At 38.7% G+C, this 25601-nt stretch overlaps 1 protein-coding gene and 1 pseudogene across 2 annotated transcripts in view; both read left to right on the top strand.

Moving 5' to 3' along the window:
• The window catches only part of MAPK14 (mitogen-activated protein kinase 14), a 91030-nt gene extending 79709 nt beyond the window's left edge, over positions 1 to 11321 (top strand). The window contains exons 9-12 of one of the 2 annotated variants that reach the window (XM_074236428.1): positions 3228 to 3307; positions 5403 to 5481; positions 7366 to 7539; positions 8876 to 11321. In XM_074236428.1, the coding sequence (XP_074092529.1) occupies positions 3228 to 3307; positions 5403 to 5481; positions 7366 to 7539; positions 8876 to 8943 (401 nt within the window). In that variant the 3' untranslated portion in view covers positions 8944 to 11321. The remainder of the gene's footprint in view (positions 1 to 3227; positions 3308 to 5402; positions 5482 to 7365; positions 7540 to 8875) is intronic. The other variant, XM_074236427.1, reaches the window with a different exon arrangement.
• Positions 11322 to 12147: 826 nt separating this feature from the next.
• On the top strand, positions 12148 to 25344 carry LOC141523338 (tubulin beta chain pseudogene; annotated as a pseudogene).
• Positions 25345 to 25601: the final 257 nt, after the last annotated feature.

The following is a 25601-nucleotide window of genomic DNA, read 5'->3' as shown; positions in this document are numbered from 1 at the left end:
CTCCTAGTCTCTGTCTCTAGTCATTTGGGTTATGTGAATCTCCAGTGCTATAGTAGTTATCCTCCCTAGATTAATAGGATTTAAAATTTCAGTTTGTATAAAGAAACAAATCGAAATTTCCCTATTCACAATTTGTTATGGAAAAGCTTCAAAAATACATGACCTTTATGTGATCCTGAGAAGTTTCAAATGATTCAGTGTTGCAGTCCCTTTTGGGGCAGATGTTCTCAGAGCATGGGATCTACTCTAAATTGCTTATTCACTGAAGAAATAGAATATGCATAATTAGGACCTTGCATCTCTAGTAACCTTGGGATCATACAGTCTACCCGCCCCATTTATATGTGGAAGAGACATCCCATTCCATTTTCTTCCTGTGTAATTGAAAATTGACAAAAACTGGGAAAGGCGCAGCAGACATAATACAGAGCTAGCGTAAGCCACTGAATCATTCCTTTTCTCTATCTTAGTGAAGGGCTGGTGGAGAGAAGCAGCCACGTAATATGATATTGGCTTTCCTTTACTTTGCCCTTCCTGCTTCTAAATACTATGCTGATGCCATAGGAGAACAGAGAAGGCAGCACATTTGTTGTTTACCTCTCCCTGTACTATAACCAGCCTGTGGTGATTGTCCTTGCAACTTTGTAGAAAAGGGAGAAGGAAGCATAGGTGCTGAGCTCTAGGTCTTTACCATCTTTTCTGTGCTTCTCTGGCTAACCATTCAACATTTCTGGCTGCCTCAGCTCCTGCTTCCCAGTGGGTAGCCTGCTGAGCAGCTAGAGTAACATGCAGGTGAGTTTGAAATGTTGTTTTTATGTCTGACAAAATAAATAATCTTGTTTATATCTAGCACCTCCATTTAAAATGTTTCAGAACACATTAAAATACCAAATTTCCACATGTTTTTGAGGGTCATAGAGATTTGTTGTTAACTCTGGGTTATTTTTCTTAAGGTGTGAGGAGGCCAAAGACTCTCATTTGCCCAAATTGAATCACCTGACAGATTAAGAGTAGAGGTTGGATGTCCTGAAAACATGATTTCAGCCATAATATTCTTACATAGTTACATACTGTTTTGGAAAGTCATTTTAGCTATAGGGTTGATTCCCTTTGTTCCAGAGAATACACAAATCAGTTTGGAATAAATTGAGGAAATTATGAGACTTCAGCAAAAATAACGAGACTACTCTGTTTTTGTTCAAAAACAGATGATGAGCTTATAGAAATTTTGAGATTGTCTTTAATTGGTTGGAGAATGGAGCAGAGATTAAAATCATAAGTTAAAATCCTGTATTAGTCACCTTTATTCTATCCTTTGACCACAAAATTGTGCCACTTGATTATAATCCATCTATCTTGTAGCTCTATGCTTTAGTTAAAAAGAAAAGCTATTAGCCAGTCTCTTATAGATAGATACCTGTGAATCCATCATCACTACCTAAGTGGGGCTGCATTTACCCCCCCCCAAGTATATACATTCTGAGAGGAAGATGATAGCATCTTCCTTGCTATAAAATGGTTTTATTTGGCATAATGAATAAATGAGAAGCAAAGAGTGTTGAATGAAATCATTCTGAGTATTGGAAGGAAAGAAGACATTTTCAGGAACTATGTAGTACTGCAAAAGAAGGTAACTTGAAAATTCCCACAATGTTCTATAGGCAATTGTGTGTTTTTTAAGTGTAACAAAGTCATGCATTCTTGAAGCATATAGAAAAGACCAGCAACTTTCTGACTTTCAAAAAAGCATTTTAGTAATAATCTCAGCATTTTACTAGGCATTCAAAACCATATTACCTGTGTTCAGAGCCTGAGTAATGGAATGAGTTGATGATTTGAGAAATTGGAAAATTATCTGGAAAAGGGGTAGATTTCATGACATTACAAAGAACATAACTCTAATTGGTTGTAGAGCTGTTATCCTAATACTTGTAGAAATCAGTGAAGAAGGGGAAACCAGGGATACCCATAGCTCCTAGTATTCCCTCTCAACACACTGAAGAACAGGAGGTGTCATCATTTCTCTAGATAGGAAGAAATGCCAGTTTGGACAGAAATCCAACAGTGATGAGGTATGGGACTTTTGACAATCCAAGGTCAGTCAGTGATAAAGAATGGTAGATTCCAGTGAGGGATAAATTAAATTAATAACTATGAAGGAATGAACAAAAACACAGATTTAGTTTAGCAATTACTTTTTGAATTAGAGGAATTGTACAAGAAATAGAGGAATGTCTCATGGAAGTCATTGGTCATAGAACTTCCAGAGCCTTCAACACTTGTCATTTTAAGTTCTTCATACATACAAGATACTGTGAAGACATTCTCAGCCATTGGCAGGATAGTTGGAGAGATGCAATGATAGATGAATAGATGTGCTGATGCATTTGGAAGAAATTTTTTAACTGCATGATATTTGAAAGAACATCCTCTCTGCACAGCATTTTGATGTTTGAATACTTTTCAACTTATATGAGAATTGGGGAAGTACAGGATGAGGGTGAGCTCATTGTGGGTAGGAAACCATTTTCACATATGCCTTGGTATATCACTGCAGCATGAGGTTTCTATTTTTGCTTTACCATGACTTTCCTTCCACTTTCTTTACATGCCTATGTATATGTGTGTTTGCGTGCCTGTTTGTGTGTGTGTGTGTGTGTGTGTGTGTTTTAATATTTTTTGCTGAAGTCTTCCTGACCTTGCATTGCTTGGGCCTCATTGCTTTACCCCCTATCTGTTTCTTTCATTTGGAGGGGAAATGCCTTGGAGAGCCACCAACATCTGTGTTACAAAACTCTGGCTACTTCCTAAATGGTCAGATCTAATTCTGGATTTGGTGGATATTTTGTACCATACAGAGTGAAGTCAAATCCTTGAATTAATTTCTATTCACCATAGAGGAAAAAAAATTGGATCACCACTAAACAAAAGAAAGTTCTATGGCTGGCATCCTCAAGAGAAAATATATCTTGTTTACAGGATCTAAAAATGTTTTGTGCTGAGGAGGAGCAAGAGCTCAAGAAAATTAATTTTTCCTCTCTGCATGGGCAATCACTGGCTATTTGAGCAACACCTGCCTGATAACAGTGTTCCATTCACAGACGTGGTGCTTTATATATGTAGGTTGGGTCAAGATGGAGAGGGGTGGTCAATTTTTTTTTCTTAATCCAAGTTGAAAATTATTTTTGCACCGTGTGTTTAACAAAGCCCTTGACTAGGCATCTAAGATATTAACCAGCTTCAGCAGATCATGCGCCTGACGGGGACACCCCCTGCCTATCTCATTAACAGGATGCCCAGTCATGAGGTGAGACCAAACAGATTAAACCAAGGGGAGTATTGTTCAGAAGGCCACAGACACACTACTTAACAGAACTGGATGCTTGCATGTGCCTTGGAGTGGCTACTAAGATAATGACTCTCTTTGCTTTTGCAGGGTGTTAGCCTTTGAGGTTAAAATGTTATCTGAGCCTCTGTGCTGAAAATATAACGTTTAAGGTAGCCAATAAATAAATATGATAACATTACTTTTAAACATTTAGATTTGTGACTTTGTTACTCAAAAACATGTTTTAGACTATATTGTTGCCAAATAAACTTAATATGGAGGCACAGTTACCTAAGGGAGATTATTGTATTATTACCTAAGGGAGATTATTATATACTCTTTACCCCTCCTCTCTCTCTCTCTCTCTCCCCCACCCTCCCTCCCTCCCTCCTTCTCTTTCTCTCAAAAAAAATAGAACTTTTAATACAGCTAACTATAATTATAATTCATATATGACAGTTGACTTGAGGCATCCCAAAAGTCTTAGGAACTTTATAAAAACAGCAAGATTTTAAGATTAAATCCCACAGTACAACTTGATAGCTTCTCACTCATATTAATTTTTTAAAATTTATTTAAGGCAACGGGGCTAAGTGACTTGACCAAGGTCACATAGCTAGGTAGTTACTAAGTTGTCTGAGGCCGGATTTGGACTCAGGTCCTCCTGACTCCAGGTCCTGTGCTCTCTCTACTGTGCCACCTAGATGCCCCACTCAAACTAATTTTTGTTAGTCATTGCCTAATTTAACTCTGGTTTAGTCTCCAAACTTGACTAGGACACCTCTTTACAAATCCCTCTTAAGTCTTTATCTTGGAGCCAGACTGCTGATGGCATAACCTTTTTTAAGCTATTTTATAGCTATTTATCCTTCTAGACTTTTAGAGCTAATTATGTCCCTGACTTCCATATCATTAGTTGGTATTTTCTTTTCATATGTCTAGCACATTTTGCATCAATATGATGGTCCCCTACCCACCCAAGTAATATTTAAATAGAAAACTTAACAGCTATGTACTTATCAGGGTTTCCATGCACACACTTAAGATTAGATTAATACTGAATCTATACACATGTATATGGAAATGGCTGTAGATAGAAACCAAACCTTGACTAGTGTCTATAGCAGAGAAACCAGTTTTCATAACCATAAATTATAGTTGTTATATATGATTACCATCATGGCCAGTTTTTTATTTTTAAGGTATTTTGCCTTGATTACAGTTATTGGTACATTCAAATGTTTGCTGAGCCAAGTCCAGTGATATGAAATACTTATGAAAATCACATACACTTGAAATTTTAAATACATTTAATAAAGGTAAATATTTAATTTAGCTACATTAAAGATTATTATATCAAAACGTATTTGAATTTAGTAAAGTAGTGAATTGCAGGGGGCGGCTAGGTGGCGCGGTGGATAAAGCACTGGCCCTGGAGTCAGGAGTACCTGAGTTCAAATCCGGTCTCAGCCACTTAATAATTACCTAGTTGTGTGGCCTTGGGCAAGCCACTTAACCCCATATGCCTTACAAAAACCTAAAAAAAAAAAGGTAGTGAATTGCACTCATTTATTTTATTTTTTTATTTTTTTTTTTTTGGTGCCTAACATTTTACTTTTTTTAAAATTTTTCTTCATACTGAGAGTTCCCACTGAAAACACCATGAATATTGATCAGAATTCAAATGTATGCCAGGAATCCCACATTCATATAAATTTTAGCTATTCTAAATGTTTCTAAGAGGCATTTATAGCTCTTGGATTCACTATATAAATATAAAATGAAATGAAAACAGACCAGATTGATTAACATTCATTTCTAATTGGAATCTGAATCTATGAGACAAAAGAAATATACTCAATGATATTCCTGACTGAAAGGGTTGGTACATGGAAACAGTATTAAAGAACTTTAAAGAAATTTGACATATAAACACTACAACTTCTAAAGGGTATTATTTTCAGTATTAGAATCTGAGAATACAGTAATGAATTATAATTCATAACAATACAATTACAAAAAGAATTACAATAATGAAATATTAAATTCATTCTCAAAATCCTTATTTTCACAGGCAAGAAATTATATCCAGTCTTTGACTCAGATGCCGAAGATGAATTTTGCAAATGTGTTTATTGGTGCCAATCCTTTGGGTAAGTAGCATTAATTGAGTGTTGGAAGCAAATGTTATTTTTCTTCTAAACATATAGTCATTATTTTCAAATAACCTTTTTCATTTGGTGATATGTTTGTATATTTATAAACTATGACATTTGTGAGATTTTGCAGAGGTTATTGTTAAATGGTAGGGAAAAAGGGAAGAAAAAAAAATCTGCTCTTAACCATTAAATGCAACCAAACAAGTGAGAATAAGTTCAGCAATTACATTTTATTTTTACGTATTATAAATTTTTTTTCCTTTTCAGTTACATGTGAAAATCATTTTCAGCATTGCTTTTTTTATAAGATTTTGAGTTTTCCATTTTTCTGCCTCCCTTCTTTCCTCCCCTCCCCATGACAGCAAGTAATTTGATATAGGTTATACAGGTATAATTATGTTTAACATATTCCTATATTAGCCATGTTGCAAAAGAAGAATCAGAACAAAATGGAGAAAAAACCATGAGAAAGAAAGAACAAAATAATTTTTTTTTTTTTAGCTTTTGCAAGGCATTGGGGGTTAAGTGGCTTGCCCAAGGCCACACAGCTAGGTAATTAAGTGTCTGAGGCCAGATTTGAACTCAGGTACTCCTGACTCCAGGGCCAGTGCTCTATCCACTGTGCCACCTAGCCACCCAAAATAAATTTTTAAAAATGAAAATAGTGTACTTTAGTTTGTGATTTTTCTCTGGATGTGGATGGCATTTTCATTCACAGATCTTTTAGAATTGTCTTTGATGATTAAACTGCTGAGAGGAAGTCAATCATCACACATTGTGGCTGTTAATATGTACATATTTTCCTGGTTCTGCTCAGTTCACTCAGCATCAGTTCATATCTTTGCAGATTTTTCTGAATTTCACCTGCTCATGATTTCTTATTGAACAGTAGTTTTCCATCACATTCATATACCTCAGTTTGTTCAGCCTTTCCAATTTATAAGATCCTCTCAATTTCCAAGTCTTTGCCACTACAAAAAGAGCTGCTAAAAATATTTTTGTACATTATGGGTGTTTTTTCCTTTTTTAAGATCTCTTTGGGATAAACTTAGCTGGATCAGAGGACATTTTTATAGCTCTTTGGGCATAGTTCCATAGTTTTGTGTCCCACCTTTCCCACATCTGCCTCCAACATTGATCATTTTCCTTTTTTGTTATATTGGCCAATCTGATAGTCTAAGGTGGTACCTCAGAGTTGTTTTAATTTGCATTTCTCTAATCAATAATGGATTTAGAGCATTTTTTTCATATGACTATAGATAGCTTTAAACTTTCATTTCCTCTTCTGAAAACTGCCTGTTTATATATCCTTTGACCATTTATCAATTGGGGAATCATTTGTTTTCTTATAAATGTGATTCGGTTCTCTATATATTTTAGAAATGAGTCTTTTATTAGAAACACTAGTTGTGAAAATTCCCAGCTTTCTGCATTCCTCTATCTTGATTGCATTGAATTGATTTCAACAATTATATTTTAATGGCAGGAATTATTTCATCTTTGCTTTTGTATCCCTAGAGTTTAGCACTATGCCTGGCACTTAAAAGATATTAATAAAAGTTTTAATATTATTTATTTGATTGAAAATAAAGTACTGTGATATGTGAGGGGATTGATGAAGGCTTCCTAAAAGGCCTAACATTTGAGATGATCTGAGAGGAGAGGAATGCACATTCCAGGCTCTGAAGTAGAGTCTGATCAAGGGCATTAAGAAGCATTCTGCGTATTCGGGGGGGGGCTTTGACTGGTGCCCAAAGAACCTGGAGCTTTTTTATTCATAAGAAAGAACCTAGTGTTTTGCCTTAGGCACAGTGTTAGTTTTTCCATTTTAGATTATTTGCCCTACTTTTTTCCTAATCTGTCTTTTGTTGTTGACAGCTGTTGATCTGCTGGAGAAGATGCTTGTGTTGGACTCAGATAAGAGAATTACAGCAGCTCAAGCCCTTGCCCATGGCTACTTTGCTCAATACCATGATCCTGATGATGAACCAGTTGCAGACCCCTATGACCAGTCCTTTGAAAGCAGGGATCTCCTGATAGATGAATGGAAAAGTGAGTTCTGTGGCAAACTTTTGAGTTTACCCCCTTCTCTAAGAGCTTCCATTTTTGTTGAGCAAATCTATAACTGTAACAGAAAAAGAGCAAAAACTCCTAAAATAGTTGGGGAATGTTTCCTGACAACATCTTGGAATTATGAAATTTTTGAATTGGAAGGTGTCTTTGAGAACACTGAGTTTAAAAACCTTCATTTTACAGACTTATAATCCCTAGTTCAGAATATGAATGTTCCTTTTACAAAATTATTGTTTTTCTGATTTAGGCAGTGATCTCTAATCTTCTATGGTACTTCTTTTAAGTTTTCCATTATAGTTTATATTTATTATCTAATTTTATCCTCTCAACAATATCCTGATGAAACAGAACAGAGTAGGCTCATACAGAAAACACTGGGTCTTAGAGAAATTGTGTCTTACCCAAGACCACAAACTGTTTGATGCCAGTAACAGTACCAGGGCTAGAGCATAAGTCTTCTAACTACAAAATCTTATTTTCTCTTTACCAGACCCTAACTGAACTTGAAAAGTGACTAAATATTTTGCTGACAAATACTTGAAATAACTTGACAATAAAGTAGACTGCAGCTGGGTCTGCTTTCATGAGATTTTGATTGTGTTTTAGCACTTTGGGCTAAAATTATTGGCATATTTCTCAACCAGAGAGAGATAATGGGGTCCCTTAAGAGAGAGAGTAGGGGGGCGGCTAGGTGGCATAGTGGATAAAGTACTGGCCTTGGAGTCAGGAGTACCTGGGTTCAAATCTGGTCTCAGACACTTAATAATTACCTAGCTGTGTGGCCTTGGGCAAGCCACTTAACCCCATATGCCTTACAAAAACCTAAAAAAAGGGCGGGGGGGGAATAGGCAGTAAGACAGATTGAAAGTGACACTGAATTTCTAGTTAGAAGGACTAGATTCTAAACATCCATAGGTCCACTAATTTTCATGTTAAAGATTCATTAATTGGGTAGGGATTGGATTCTATGGTCCCTAAGAACTCATTTTCTGCTTATAAGTCCATGACCTTTTGGCATTGGGCAGTATATTTAATTACTTTATTTAACTTTAGCTTGTCATCTGTAGAATGAGTATAACGGACTTCACAGCCCTCACAATATTGTAAGGAAGAGATTTGTTTGTTTGTTTAAGTTTTTGCAAGGCAATGGGGTTAAGTGACTTGCCCAAGTTCACACAATTAGGCAATTATTAAGTGTCTGAGGCTGGATTTGAACTCAGGTACTCCTGACTCCATCCACTGTGCCACTTACTGCCCAGGGAAGAGATTTTGTATATGGTAACACACCTATCACCATTCTTTTCCGTCTTTCTAGGCCTAACCTATGATGAAGTTATTAGCTTTGTGCCGCCACCACTTGACCAAGAAGAGATGGAGTCCTGAAAACTTGGTTTCTTTCTGTTGATCGCACGTCACTGTGAGGGAAAGGCCTTTTCATGGGAACTCTCCAAAATATCATTCAAGTGCCTCTTGTTGCAAAGATTCTCCATGGTGGAAGGGTGTGTGGGTGTATTGTGGGGGGGGTTATGTTCATGTGTGTGTGGGTGTGTCTGCCTGTCTGCCTATCTGCCTGTATACATGAGTGGTAAACTGAGAATGAGAGAAGAGTGAGAAAGCTATTTATATGGTGACTTTCTGTAAACGTGCTCACTGAAGTTCTGCTTTAATCCCTTTGGGAAAAAGTCAATCCAAGCATCTTGATTGGCATCTTGCTAAGGTGTAGTAGATGTGAAACCAAAAAAGCCCACAGACATCCCAGATCCTAGACTCTCTTGTTACCACCATTATCTGGGCTCTTCTGTGAAGCAACTGGAAAGATGGTGGTGATGATGGTGGCTTACCCATAACATCCCTCTCCTGACTCTACAGAAACAAGGGGCCAGGCTTGTTTAATTGGTGCAAGCCTTTTGGCTGCCTGAAAACCTGAAATCTTTATCAGCATGGTGTACAGCTATGCACTAAGGTGTATAATAGCCTATGTGGTCCTCACACTGACAGATTTGTGTGGAATTGTAAATATGTTTGTGCCTTATGTCTATAGAGAGAACATTTAGGGAGTCGGGGGAGCCCAGCAACCTGGTGTTTCTGAGCCACTTGCACAGAGGGGCCTTCAGAGTGGCCACACAGATATGAGCCCCTTTTAATAGATGAGCCTTCAGAGGCAGCTGTGTGTGTGTGTGTGTGTGTGTGTGTGTGTGTGTGCGCGTGCGCGCCTGTAGGTGGGTATACGTGGGGGTGTCTTCCTCCCTCTATTCAGTGTTGCCATTTCTCTCTGCTCTTTCTCACCTTTGGCTCCGGGACCTCTCAGATCTGGGCCCTAGGAGTCAAATGCAGGTTCTAGTCTGTGTGTGCATCCTGTGTGCTCTTATTTCCTAGCCAGGTGCGGGGGTGTTGTGCATGTCTTGCTTTTTGTGCATGCAGAACTGCTTGTCGAGTCCCTGGGACAGTGGGGAGAGGCCCTGGTGCAGAAGAGCTGGACAATCCAATTCAGACCCCCTTTCACCTCAGCTGACGTGATAGGAAAAGTCTCACCAGCCTCCCTTCTCAGTCTCCCAGTGCTATCTAATGAGTATACTGGATATTATCCTAGGTGCTTTTTGATGTGAAACAATGAAGAAATGGGACTGATTGGTATATCTCTTTTTGCCTTGTCATCATGGTTTTCAAAGAGAGTATTTTCTGGACTCTGGTGGACAAGGTCAGGACTTTTCCTGGGATCATCCCAGATTTTGGAAAATTAAAAGTTCTATTCACACTCACCCACCAATTTTTAAAAATACTGAAAGATCAAAACAAAGAATAAAAAATGCATGAGGCCAGAAACCCTTTTTTTGCTATCTCTTTCTAAACACAGAGAAATTTATTGAAGTATCTTTCTTTCTCTTGAGAAGGATCTATTGGCAACTTGGCATTACTCTTACCTAGAGAAATAGGGAAAAGGACTCTGGATTTGGGAGAAACAAAATTCGTTTCAGTATTATCTGTATTTCAAGAATCCTTTGGGAATGTGATTCCTTTTTTTAGTGGGGAAGAAGGGCAGGTATTCTAATATGTTGTATATTCAGCCTTCTCCATCTGAAATCCTCTGATTACTTGGTATGAGGAAGACTTGTTTTCAAAGTTTGGAAATTCTATACATCTTTTGGGCCCAAACAGTCAAGACACTTTTGGAGTGAAAAAGAGCAAAGCACATGCAGAGAATGAATCAGATGGGTTGCATTAGGTTGTTTGAGTGGAGTGGAGTACAGCCGAGAGGCCTGTGAGACAATCAGTCCTACCTGAAGGACAGAGAAAGACTACTTGACCAGGCTTCCCTCACACATCCAGAGGAAATTAACTAAAAATGCCCTCCCTACTCTTTTGGATATGCTGGTCAGCTCCTCACCAAGAAATGTAAATAGCTCCTCTGTTACCCACAGCAAGATGAATATTAGCCATATTTGGTGCAAATGCTAGTGTAATTTCCTACAGAAATACTGCTCAGAATTTTTTTAAATTAGAGTTTCTGCATGTGTGCTCACATGTATTGGAAGACTGCATGTCCTAGAAGCCTGGACTTTAACTGGACCTTGCCGGAGAGCTCCTTGGTTTCTGAGCATCATTGCTCCCATCTCCCAAATCCTCTGAAGTGGACACCCTGGGGTGACAGAACAGGGGAGAGACTATTATTTGTATCCATGAACTTTTGCTGTAATCAGTTCCACCATATAGGATGTCACACAATACCACTGGTTAAAATAAAGCCTATTTTTCAAGTTTAACGAATTTTTCTCGTTTATTAGCACATATTACATAATCAATTTATTTAAACAAACTGGCAACAAAAGTACCTGAACACACTAGCACACACAAATAATTTCAGGAGGGATAGGGCACTGAGAACTAAAAGCTTCTAAAGAAGCTGGCACCAGCTGGGTCTTTGAAGGAAGCCAGACACAATAACTTTTTTCATTTAATGTGTAATTTGGCACCCTGAGGCATTACTTTAAGAGTCTCTCAACTCAAATCTGTCAGTTTTCTTGGAATGTTATGTCATTAATCCCAGAAATCACAAGGGAAAACTCAGCTCTTGGACAAAGAGGGGAATATTTGTTGGTGGATAAAATTCACTGAGATGAATTACGTTCTCTTCCAGAGAACAGTTATGACTTGTTTTGCTTCAGAATTATTTGGGCAAAGGTATTGAGGTTGTTTTTTGAAGCACATAGTTGCTACAAAATTCTTACAAAAACTCTAATCCTCACAATAATCCTGTGAACTCCAGGTAATGTTAAAGTAGTAGTATCTATATTTATTTATTTTTTAGGTTTTTTGCAAGGCAAATGGGGTTAAGTGGCTTGCCCAAGGCCACACAGCTAGGTAATTATTAAGTGTCTGAGAACGGATTTGAACCCAGGTACTCCTGACTCCAGGGCCGGTGCTTTATCCACTGCGCCACCTAGCCGCCCCATATACTAGCTATCTTAAAAAGGTTCTTGTGAGAGAATAAAGAAGTCACTAACGCTTTTAAAAGAGATACTACTGGGGCAGCTAGGTAGTGCAGTGGATAGAGCACCGGCCCTGGAGTCAGGAGTACCTGACTTCAAATCTGGCCTCAGACACTTAATAATTACCTAGCTGTGTGGCCTTGGGCAAGCCACTTAACCCCATTTGCCTTGCAAAAAAATAAAAAACCTAAAGAAGTCAGAAATATTTAGGGGTGGCTAGGTAGATAAAGCACTGGCTTTGGAGTCAGGAGTACCTGGGTTCAAATCCGGTCTCAGACACTTAATAATTAACCTAGCGGCCTTGGGCAAGCCACTTAATCCCATTTGCCTTACAAAAAAAAAAAGATAGCTAATACAGATCTTTCTCTCCCCTCTAGACACACAGTGCAGGCATGCCCCACCCTGCTTCTTCTCCCTCGCTTCCCCTCCCCTATTCCTTCTTTCTCCCTCTCAGAACATTTGTGCAGCTATGTTCTGAGCTAGCTGCTCCAACCTCCCCAGGAAGAGCTTGTTCAGCAGAAAGGAGGAAAAAAAATCTAATCTATCTGTCTATCATCTTTCCATCCTTCTCTCTTAATTTTCTCTTCCCTGAATATAATTTGAGAAAAGCAAAAGTAAATTCTAACCATGAGGAAAATTGTACATATCCAGGCTGGCCAGTGCGGCAATCAGATCGGTGCGAAGTTCTCGGCGGTGATCAGTGATGAACATGGCATTGACCCCACCAGCACTTACCATGGAGACAGTGACTTGCAGTTGGACCGGATCTCTGTCTACTACAATGAGGCCATTGGTGGCAAATATGTGCCTCGGGCCATCTTAGATCTTGAGCCTGTAACCATGGACTCCGTTTGCTTTGGACCTTTTGACCAGATATTCCGGCTTGACAACTTTGTCTTTGGTCAGTCCAATGCAGGCACAATTGGGCCAAAGGCCACTATACTGAGGGGGCAGAACTGGTGGATTCAGTCTTGGATGTGGTATGCAAAGAGGCAGAGAGCTGTGATTGCTTGCAAGGCTTCCAGCTGACCCACTCACTTGGTGGAGGCACAGGCTCAGGAATGGGTACCCTGCTCATTAGCAAGATCCGAGAAAAGTACCTTTCACGCATCATGAATACCTTTAGTGTGGTTTCATCTCCCAAGGTCTCTGATACTGTGGTTGAGCCCTACAGTGCCACAATCTCTGTTCACCAGTTAGTAGAAAACACAGATGAAACCTACTACATTGATAATGAAGCACTCTTGATATCTGTTTCTGAACCCTGAAGCTGACCATGCCAACCTATGGTGACCTTAACCACCTAGTCTCTGCTACCATGAGTGGTGTTACCACCTGCCTTCATTTCCTGGCCAGCTTAATGCTGATCTTCGAAAGCTGGCCGTTAACATGGTCCCTTTTCCTCGACTCCACTTCTTCACGCCTGGCTTTGCTCCACTCACCAGCTGTGGAAGCCAGCAGTACTGTGCCCTAACCGTGCCTGAGCTCACCCAGCAAGTCTTTGATGCCAAGAACATGATGGCAGCATGTGACCCTCGCCATGGGCGATATCTCACTGTTGCTGCTGTTTTCCGTGGTCAGATGTCCATGAAGGAGGTGGATGAAAAAATGCTCAACGTGCAAAACAAAAATAGTAGCTACTTTGTTGAGTGGATCCCAAATAACATCAAGACCGCTGTCTGTGACATCCCTCCCCGTGGGCTCAAGATGGCTGTAACCTTTATTGGTAACAGCACTGCCATCCAGGAGCTCTTCAAGTGTATCTCAGAGCAGTTCACTGCCATGTTCCATCGGAAGGCATTCCTCCACTGGTACACAGGGGAGGGGATGGACGAGATGGAGTTCACCGAGGCTGAGAGCAACATGAGTGATCTCGTTTCTGAGTACCAGCAATACCAGGATGCCACTGCGGAAAAGGAGGAGGATTTCAGTGAGGAGGCAGAAGAAGAGGCCTAAGGAAGATAAATCTGCCACTTCAGCCTTCTCAACTCTCCCAACATTCTTTCCCCATCACCCTATTCCTCTAACGTTTGCATTTCCTGCCTCCATCTTCTTTTTCTCTCCTTTGTAGGTACTGAGCTCTCTGCCCCCCGTTCTTTTTTTTTAGGTTTTTGCAAGGCAAATGGGGTTAAGTGGCTTGCCCAAGGCCACACAGCTTATTAAGTGTCTGAGACCGGATTTGAACCCAGGTACTCCTGACTCTAAGGCCAGTGCTTTAGCCACTACACCACCTAGCCGCCCCATCTCATTCTTCTTTATGACCTGTCACTTCATTAATATGTTCTTTTCCTCCCCACTCCCAGATTTTTCTCTAAGAAGCAGAATGTCTTCCAACGCAGAGCCTCAATTTAGGGGCCTTTACCTACTAAGTACCCTGAACTAAAATGGTGAACAAGAATAAAGTCCAGAACTCTTTGGTTTCCCTTGATGAAGATGAGGACCAAATTGTCAAATTCCTAGTGGGGAGAATTCTCTCAGGAGAAAGGGAGGAAATGGTGTTCATTCCATAAAAGTCAGTTGGCACACATCATATCTATCATAACTGTCATCTCCAGATACTCCCCAATTTCTCATATTTCTATCTCCAGGTGCCCTTCCCTTTCTCTCTACTCTTCAGCTCTGGAGGAAGTATCGACAGTATTACTGTCCCCAGTGTTTCTTCCAAGTGTTCATTTTTCTTTGAAGGGGATCTGTGCCTCACTCTGCCAGGTGGGCTTCTCCTTCAGCTCTTTTTTCCTCCCCCATTTTGGGATCCACTCACCCTTCCCCAGTCTGAAAGGTGAGAATTGCTTTAACTCCTAAAATTCTGGAGAAGTCCCTCATTTGGGAAGGATTTCAATTCCCTTCCACCCCCGCCCCCCCAATCAATTCCCTCCAAAAGAAGGGAGGAGGGGCAACAGGACACTTCCATTTTCATCACCAAACTTGCCTTCCTTTTCTCCCATCCTTTCCACTTCTGCAGTTTCTATATTGGGTTCTTCCCATTCCCACTTCCTAAGTTTCTGTTTTTTTGTTGAACTTGCTGTTTTTTTTTTATATTGAAAAGATGCCCCCTCCCCAAAACCCAAAAATAAACAGGACATGAGGGGGGGAGAAAGATAGCTAGTACATACATTTCTGTTCTGCAAATGAAATCGAGGCAGGCTCATAAGTGAAGTGAATCACCCATGATCTATGGAAATGGAAACAGAAATTTGATCCCAGATCTTTTGACTCCAGATTCCATCCTTCTTCCTTTCTACCACACTGTCTCTGCCGATATACAGCCTGTTTACAGAATTAGGTATAATTCTCAGGACTGTTTTGTATTGGCTAGAGCCACAGAAAAATTACATGAAGCGTTAATATGACATCTTTCTTTACATCCTTAGTGTTTAGAACCTTATGTGATAACTTGGGTTGCACAGTCTTGTGTTGACCCAAGTGGCCATCAGCCAGGATAGACTTTTATGAATTTCAGGGGCATGAAGTTAAAATCCTTATGTCTGCTGATTATTAGCTGACAGTTGGGATAGATGATGGACTTAGAAGAAAAACTTAACATCGAGCTACTGTCCTAATCCAAAAGAATGCTTTGATAGTCTCCATTCTTTTAGTTGTTCAAATCAACCATTGAGACAAGATGCTATGATTTGGAGTGGACAGAATGTCAGTGTCAGGAGACTGTTCCCACCTGACTGTTCAGAACATACAGGAAATAGTTTCTCTTTTCTTCACCCCCAACCCCACCTCTGTGGGGTTCAATTTGTAAATATGTCTCTTTAGATTCAGTGCAAATTGTTCTGAATATCTGCATACAATTTTTTAACTTAATAACTTTTATATGACTCAGGAGTCATTAAAATCTGGTCACTCTGCTCTCTCAAATGAGTTGAGGTTATATTTCAGTGCAGGAAAATAGCTGTATAGAAACAAGTTGTTTTCCCCCAAGCAAAACTGCCCACCTGAACTAGAAGGAAGGGGAGCTCTGCTTGGATCCATATCCCTGTCTTGGCTAAATGTATTTAAGCCTCAGTTTTCTCACCTATGATAACTGAATTTCTATATGATATATGAACCTTATTTCCCTCCCATCAAATGAGATAGTTGTAAAATCCTTGGCACATGATAAGTGTTATTGTGTGTGTATGTATATATATGTTTATAAATATTTGTTTTCCTCTATACCTCCCCATTGAAAAAGAAAGAACAACAAAACTTTCACATAGTAAACCAAAATGAATTTGTCTTGTCTATGTCGAAAAAAAAGCAGGTCTCAGTCAACTCTGTTCAGCCCTCTGGAAGAGGATAGCAGGTATCATGAGCTCTCTGAAATCATAATTGGTGTTGCACTGGTCAGAGTTCCTGTTTTCTTTACAATATTGTTGGTTTTAGGGCAATTATGCTTTTGCTTTTGCTTTTGCTCACTTCATTCATCATTCTGTAGAAATTCCCAAGTTTCTAAAATCATCCCTATCATCACTTAGTGAGAGGCACAGTGGATAGAGAACTGAATTTGGAAAGCCTAAGCTTAAATCCAGCTTCAGACAATAGCTTGTGTGATTTCTGTCTCAGTTTCCTCATTTTACAAATGAGAATAATAGTTGCACTTTTCTCCCAAGATAAAATTAGGTATTTGTTAAGTGCTTTGCAAGCATTCAAATACAATAACTTGTTAAACCATTTCTCAATTGTTTGGCTCCTCCTCAGTTTCCAGTTCTTTATCACAACAAGAAGAGTTATTGTGAATGTTTTGTATGTAAATATTCTTTTCCTGTTTCTTTGATCTATGAACTTCTTTGCAACAAAACTAGGAGACAATGGAAGGGCAGACAACTCAGAGTTGAAAGCACCTGGGTTAGATCCACTTCTATGGAGTGTTGGTAAATAAACATGAATTAGGGGCAGCTAGGTGGCACAGTGCATAGAGCACCGGCTCTGGAGTCAGAAGGACCTGAGTTCAAAGCCAGCCTTAGACACTTAATAATTACCTAGTTGTGTGACCTTGGGCAAGTCATTTAACCCCATTGCCTTGCAAAACAAAACAAATATGTATTAAATACTTAAGTTATAACAAACCAGGCATGGTGGCACACACCTGTCATCCCAGGTACGTGAAACTGAGACTGGTCAGTCTTGTAAAACTTTGATAGTTTCAAAATGGAGTGGGGCGTATGATTGAATGTTCCCACTAAATAGGATTAGTTCCAGGGAGTGGAGAAATACCACTTTGTTCAAAGAACTCACGTCAATAAAAGGGAGCAAGTCAAAGCTGCCATGCCTATCAGAAGTGAGATCAAGCACATGAGTAGCCTAACTACTTCCAAGCATTGTGCTAATTTGTAGAGGTACAAAGGAAAAACAAATATTTCACCTACTTTCAAAAAGGCACTCTCATTCTAATAGAAATGTAAATAACTCTTAAGTGTGTGTGTGTGTATACATATAATTGTATATATATATTTATATATTTCCTTCTATCATATGACATGAATATATATATGTATATATATATATAACATATGGAGTGCATGTCTTTTATACCCAAAGAAATATATAATTATTTGATGTCAAATATATGTATGTATTCACAAGAGAAGGAAATTTCAAAAGCATGGTACAGGTAGCAAAGAAAGCCAGAAAAGACCTCCAACAGAAAGTGAGGTTTGAGTAGTCTTCAGAAAAGTCTATAGATAAAAGGAAAAGAACTTTCAAGTCTGAATGCAGATTGAAGTATAATATTTTCTCTTTTTAAAATTTGCTTTTTTTTCCCCCTTGTGGTTTTTCCTGTTTCTTCTTTTACAACATGACTAAAATGAAAATATGTTTAACAAGATTGTGCATGTATAACCTATATCAGATTGCTTGCTATCTTGGGGCAGGGTGATAAAAAGGGAAGGAGGAAAATTTTACAAAATTTTTACAAAAACTTTGAAAACTATCCTTACTGGTAATTAGAAAAAAATAATCTTAAGATACAGAAATAGTATTCAAGACATGGGGATAAGCCAGTGCAAAGGGACTGATTGAGGTGGTGGAATGTTATGTTTGAAGAACAGCAAGGAGATCAGTGTCACTGGATTACAGTGTATCTTCTGAAAGGTTTAAGAACTGCAAAGGTAAGAAAGGACCAGGTTGTAAATTTTATATTTGAGCCTGAAAAAGATAGGGAGCCTCTATAGTGTATTAAATAGAAGGGGAGGGGCATGGAGATGACATGATCAAGCTTGGGCTTTAGGGAGATTAATTTGAGTGGAGAGAAGCTTGGAGTAGGAAGTGACTGATAGGGAGACTAGTAGGCTATTGCAATAATCCAAGCAAGAGATGCCAAGACTAGAATGATGGCAGTGTCAGGAAAAAAGGGGCAGATATAAGAAATACCATAAAGGTAGTAACAAAAGGGCCTTGGTGACTGATTGGATGTGGGAACTGAGAGACTGAGAGATTGAAAATGACACCTAGGTTGGGGTCTTACCATCAATTAACAAATGACCTGAATGAAGATATAGCAAAGGAAATGAAGATAGGAAGGGAATCAAGAGCCATCATTATCAAAAAAAGTATTATCAAGGAGAGGGTGATCAGTATTGCTGGAGAGAGGTCAAGAAGTTTGAGGATGGGGAAACGACCCTTAGATTTGGCAATTAAGAGAACATTACTAACTTTGAAAAGAGCAGTTTTAGTTGGATGATGAAGGTAGAAGTCAGACTATAGGGACTTAAGAGAGTGAGAGGAAAGGAAATGGTCTGTTATTGTAGTATTATTCAGGAAGTGACAATTATATGTATCCCATCTCACTCAGCTGTCATGATGATCAAATGAGATGCTTTGCAACCTACTAGCTATGAATAATGCTAGCCTCTACCATAACCAAGTCAGTTATTTTCACTGTTCACAGTCCACTGACAAAAGAGTTTCTTTATAATATGCCTCCTCTAGATTCTCTATCCAGAACACATCACCCTACAGGATCCACTCCCTTGATTTTCAGTCTTTCCTGGACCAGCTCGATACTGCTCTCACTTCTGCTATAAAGCTGCTCACCTCACCACCTGGGCACTTTATTTCCCATCCCTTCCCTCATGAGGCTCATGCTGCCTTTTGTCCCTCTAAAATAACTGACCACATCTCAAATCTCTGTTATTTGTCTTATAGTGGTTCCTAGCCTTTCTCTCCTGACCCTCAATTGGTGACCTTAAACGCTATAATAAAAGCAACAAATCCCATAATGTTCAGGCAGGAAAAGACATTTGAGAGTGTCTAATCAAGGGAGTGTCAATCTGATATAGAAATTAGTCAAGGATATATATGGGAAAATGGGAAATAATTGGCAAATAACTCTTATTTGCCACTACCAGGTCTATAGTCCAAAAGAGATGAAAAACAGGAGGGAAAAGGACCTATGTTAAATGATGAATGAGATGCTCTCAGTAAAAAAACTTGCCTGGGTGGATGCAATAGGAAATGTACTATATACAAAGTAAGCATTGTTGTAGGATGATCAGCTGTGAAAGACTTATGTTTACTCAGCAATGCTGTCGCCCAAGAGAATGCTGAAGGACTTAAGATAACCAATTTTTTGTTATTTAAGACAATAGGGTTACAGGACTTGCCCAAAGTCACACAGCTACATAATTATTAAGTGTCTGAGACCGCATTTGAACTCAGGTCCCCCTGACTCCAGGACCAGTGCTCTATCTAGCTGCCCCAAAGGACTTATGATAAAGAAGACTATGCATCCAATCTCCAGGTCAAAATAACAGATGGTGGCTGAATACAGATTGAAGCATATTATTTTTTTTTTTTTACTTTATTTTTCCTGAGGTTTCTTTTTTTTTTGGAAAGGGGGCTATGTTTACTTTTACAACATGACTATTGTAATTTTTCATGATTATACGTTTTTGATTATATCAAATAACTTGCTTTCTCAGTGAGGGAGTGGGAAGAAGGGAGAAAATTCAGAACTCAAGACTTTAAAAGTGAATATTGAGGGGCCACCTAGGTGGCACAGTGGATAGAGCACTGGCCCTGGAGTCAGGAGTACCTGAGTTCAAATTTGACCTTATCAAATCTGGCAAATCAGAACCAGTGGCTATATTCAGCCAGTTTGCACTAGTTTGGCAGAACCAATACCTAGTTTTATGTTGAGTTGGCACTTATAATAAGGGTTCTCTCTAAAGTAGGCACCGAGGTAGGTGCCCGGGTGGGTGCCCAATGTGGAAATCACAAATTTACATTCTTTTAATATTCATCTGTACTTTTTAAGCACCTATAGTAATGTTCATTTTGTCCTTAGGTGAAAAAAAGATGATAGAACTATGTAACATTTATTTGTTCATTATACCTATGATGAAATACATTTTAATCCCCTCAATGTTGGGTTTTGGGGGGGGGTGTTGTTTGGTTTTTTTGGCTAGGCAATGGCATTAAGTGCAATGGGATTAGTTTGAAGTTAGGTCACCTTGCTGCCCTAATTCCCTTATTTTTTTTGTTACTTCATTAAACAAAAAATATAATGTAAAGAGAAAGAGTGCCAAACAACCAGGGGGTGACAAGCTGTCATTTGTTTCTTCTTTGTATTACACTCAAAATTCCCCCAAGTTACGAGTGTGAGATATTGAGTACACTGGTGTTCCCTAAATGGTGAAACCATTAGGAAGCTGGGACCTAATGAACCAATAGAAATATAGATTTTGGGCAGCTAGGTGGCACAGTGGATAGAGCACCGGCCCTGGAGTCAGGAGTACCTGAGTTCAAATCTGGCCTCAGACACTTAATAATTACCTAGTTGTGTGGCCTTGGGCAAGCAACTTAACCCCATTGCCTTGCAAAAGCTAAAAAAAAGAAAAAAATATAGATTACAAGGGTTATGTTATCACCCATTTTGAAAGCTTATAGAAGTAGAAGGAAAAAAGTAAGAATAGGCAGAATAAGTTTTTGGTTCTATATATGTTCGAACATTGATGATGTGGTTACATGACTTCTTTTGCTCCATAAGGATATGTTTGTTTACTGTGAGTAATGGAACATAATCTAGTTTTGTGTGCCTCTTTTATTGTTCTTGAGTATTAAATGCATGAAATATTAAACTACCTTTCAGTAAATTTTTTTGTATACTTAAAATGGTCATTAGGGCAGAGAACCACCACTGGTCACAACCCCAGTTACCTCACAAAAAAAAATGTAAATTGTCCTCAGGTTCTACTCCCTTTAATCTAGATCATTTTGTACCTGTTTTCCAGGTTTCTCTGATTCTGACTTTTTTTGAACTCAGGATTTTACCAGCAGACCTAGAGACAGCTAACTTTCAGATCTCTGTTTGGTGACCTAGATTCAATTAACCAAGGAGGCAGTTGGGACTTATAGGTCCAGACTCTCAGCAAGCATGTAGAATTATACCAAATTTTATTGTGCTTCACAGATACATTGGTACCCTGAAACTCATCATTAATTTGTTCAGAACTCTTGACAAGTAATGAAACTGATGAGTAGATAACAGATTTTTTCCATAAGAAATAATGGTTTGTGAAAGTTCTCCTGAACTTTTGCATTTTACTGGACAAATATTAAGGAATGAGGTGGTGCTTTTGCGTTTTTGGTTTTTGCAAGGCATTGAACTTAAGTGACTTGCCCAAGGTTACACAGCTAGGTAATTATTAAGTATCTGAGGTTGAATTTAAACTCAGGTCCTCCTGACTCCAGGGCTGTTGCTCTATCCACTGCCCCACCTCACTTCCCCCCTGAGGTTGTTTTGTAATGCAGAACCTTAAAACTAAATAGACATGGGTAAAAAAAAGCAATTATTTACCAAAAAAACAAATAAATTTAGCTTCATTTGACCTGGCATAATGAGTTGTTTGTCCTTTGCTCTATGACATCAGGAAGGCAATGCCATGACATGCAAGTGAATTGGATTTAAGTGAGGGGTGCTGGACAAAGTCGCTAGTCTCACTTTTTCCTCTGGAGCTGTTGGGTCCAGTGGTCAGCTATGGATCAGGAAAACTGGGAATGGTATTGGATGCTTTTTAAAGCTAAGGTCTTTCCCAGCTTACAATTTGACTGAGACAAAACCCATTCAGTGATTAAGAGAGAGATGAGGCAAAGAGGCGAAGAATGACCACTTTTATTTAGTCAGAAAAAAGAATTGACTGAGAGTGCAAGACCCTCAGGACTTCTCAGTGATTAAAGCAGGTAAGTAAAAAATGAAGCAAAGAATAGCCTCTTTCAGTCAAAAGATCAATCTCAGAGGGGAAAGAAACCCCTCAGGTTTCTGGTCATTGCCGACACTTTTGCTATTTACATTCACTCTGAATGAGTCAGGGCTCACAGAATAAACAAGGGAGCTTAGCCATGGGTTCTGCTTCTGTACTGCTATCATGAGATTGGCAGTCCGTTTCACCTTTTTATTTTTTTTTACTTTTACAAGGCAATAGAATTAAAGTGACTTACCCAAGGTAACATAGCTAGTAATTATCAAGTGCCTAAGGCAGGATTTGAACTCAGATCCTCCTGATTTCAGGGCTAGTGGTCTGTCCTTTGAACCACCTAGCTATCCCCCCTTTCATCTTGAGAGAGAGAGAAGGGCACTTAGTGGTGAGTAAACAAAAGTTATGTAGCATTTTTCTTTTGTGGGACTACATTGTGACTTATACAAATTCTAGCAAGAACAAGTCCTGGAGTACTTTTTTTTTTCTCATCAAAATTCAATGAATAGTGGGTATGATGAGATATGAAGCCAACAAGTATCAAGGTATTGCATTTTTTTTTTTTGCAAATTGAAGGTTTGTAAGAGCCCTGCATTGATCAAGTCAGCACCATTTTTCCAACAGCACCCATAATGTCTCTGGGTCACATTTTGATAATTCTCACAATATTTCAAACTTTTTCATTATTATTATTATTATATCTTATGGTTGTCTGCAATCGATGAACTTTGGTGCTACTGTTGAAATTGTTTTGGGGTACCATTAACTAGATCCCTGTAAGAAAGCAAATTTAATAAACTTTGTGTATGTTATATCAGTGGAGCAGTTACTTTTCCTCATCTCTCTCCCACTCCTTGGACCTTCCTATTCTCTGAGACACAACAGTATTGAAATTAAACCATGTTAATAACTCTATGATGGCTTCTAATTGTTTAAGTGAAAAGACTCAATGGATGTGGCAAACCACTGTTGTCTTATTTTAAGAAACTGTCATAGCTACCTCAGCCTTCAGCAACCACCACCCTTATTAGTCAAGCCCCCATCAATAACCTCCATCAGCAAAAAGATTATAAACTTATTACAGGCTCAGATGATGATTTGCATTTTTTAGCAAAAATGTAATTTTTAATGATGGTATGGACTTTTTAGACATACAATCATACATTTAACAGACTATTGAATAGTGTAAACATAATTTTTATATGCACAGGGAAACCAAAAAATTCACATGACTTGCTTTATTGCAATATTTGTTTTATTGCAGTGATCTGGAACTGAACCCAGCAATATTTCATCATATGCCTATATTCTTGCTGTCATGTGCCTAAGATGTAGCCATCATTGCTGGTAGGAAGAGATGAGAGAAGTTCCCAGACCCCCTTGCTGGAAGTCCAAGGAAGAGCTTTTGCTGGGACTGTTCTAAGAGATCTATAGGGACAAATCTTTTCTACAGCCCTAAAAACTTCCTTCCATGTAAAAAGACTGACCTCTATGACTCTCAGTAGTCAGAGAATTTTTTCTAATATCCTCCTGTTCCCTATCTCACCCCAACCCCAATCGTGGCCAATCAAGAATTCATCTGTGCATCTCCATGGAGTTAAGAGAGCATGCTCGATAGGATAACCTCCAAAGAAAACCATAGTGGAGGCTAGAAATGGGAAAGCATACCTGGCTTCTGCCACCTCCTTAGCAAAGAAATTCCTGCAGTCAATCGTGCCCCTTCTCCTGTGTCATCTTTATAGATGGCCTCTTTTCTTGTGTTTCCAAATCCTATCCATCTCTTCTATGGACATAATAGCCATTCTGTCTACCATGAAATCTAGTCCTTGAGTTTATTATTGTATTTCTTGTATTAGTCTCTTTCTTGCCTTAACATCCCACAATAAGGGAATGAACTCATTAAGGTCAGGAACATGGTTTCTTTGCTTCTTTTTATATACCCCCACAGTCATCCAGAACAATATTAGGCACATAGCTGGTATTAAATAAATGCTTATCTGACAAAATAAATGTTGTTAAGTTACATAGATCAAGCTTGGTCCCAAAAAAGGAGATAACCTCCCTCCAGTCCTTCATTGATATGGAACATTGCTTGTATATACATACAGAATGTAAATATGTATTCATACATAAACATTCTGATTTTTCATTTGTATTGATTAACTGCTGATTTTTTTTCTTTTTAAAAAAGTATTTTATATGGGATGACTCTGGGAGAGGGGAATTCTTGATTTCTTTTCCTTTATCTTTTTCTTGGGATACAGGGTGAAATTTAGACAATGTAAAGACAAAAGATATCAACAAAAGTTTATTTTAAAAAAGAAAGATCTGCCTATTGTGCAAATAAAAATATTTAAGTGTTTTTTAATTAGTGTTGCAAAATTACAGAACACAAACCTGGCCTCAAAGAAATATTAAAAGGCACTCTTCCCTGCTCCTTTGGCTTGGGGGAAAGGAGAACTCACAGGTGTGAAACATTGCATATAATATCATTTTTCTGATATATTGGTTGATTTGCTGCATTTTTTCTTTTTTTCTTTAAAAATAATTTGTCAAATGACTGAACAATTTGAGTGTGATGGAATACTTTTGTTCTGTAAGAAATCAAGAGGAGGGGGGTAGCTAAGTGGCACAGTGGATAGAGCATTGGCCCTGGAGTCAGGAGGACCTGAGTTCAAAGCCAGCCTCAGACACTTAATAATTACCTAGCTGTGTGGCCTTGGACAAGTCATTCTTAACCCCATTGTCTTAAACAAACAAACAAACAAAGTATTTGGGAAAGGTATTTACTTCAAAGTCTATAAGAAATCAAGAGGAGGTGAATTTCAGAAAAACTTGGAAAGGCACGAACTGATGTGGAATGAAGTTGAGTAGAACCAGGAGAACTAGTAGCTTTAACAATAGTATTGTGAGATGATCAACTATGATGGGCTTAGCTTTTCTTAGTAGGACAATAATCAAAGATAATTCTAAAAGACTTGTGATGGAGGGAACTGTGGAGTTGGGTGCAGACCAAAACATTTTTTTCACTTTTTAAAATTTGTTTCCTTCTTATGGCTCCCCCCTGTTCTTCTTTCACAGTATGATTAATATTTTAGCACAGTTGTACATGTATGGTCTATATTGGATTGCTTACTGACAAGGGGAGGAGGAGGGAAGGAAGGGAATGTGGAACTCAAAAATCTTATAAAAAATGAACGTTGAGGGATGGCTAGGTGGCGCAGTGGATAAAGCACCGGCCCTAGAGTCAGGAGTACCTGGGTTCAAATCTGGTCTCAGACACTTAATAATTACTTAGCTGTGTGGCCTTGGGCAAGCCACTTAACCCCATTTGCCTTGCAAAGACCTAAAAAAAAATGTTGAAAACTAT

The sequence above is a fragment of the Macrotis lagotis genome, chromosome 5 (genome assembly GCF_037893015.1).
Source record: "Macrotis lagotis isolate mMagLag1 chromosome 5, bilby.v1.9.chrom.fasta, whole genome shotgun sequence".
Lineage (NCBI taxonomy): Eukaryota > Metazoa > Chordata > Mammalia > Peramelemorphia > Peramelidae > Macrotis > Macrotis lagotis.
The sequence above is the reverse complement of the archived record's forward strand: the minus strand, read 5'-3'. Positions and strand labels throughout refer to the sequence as shown.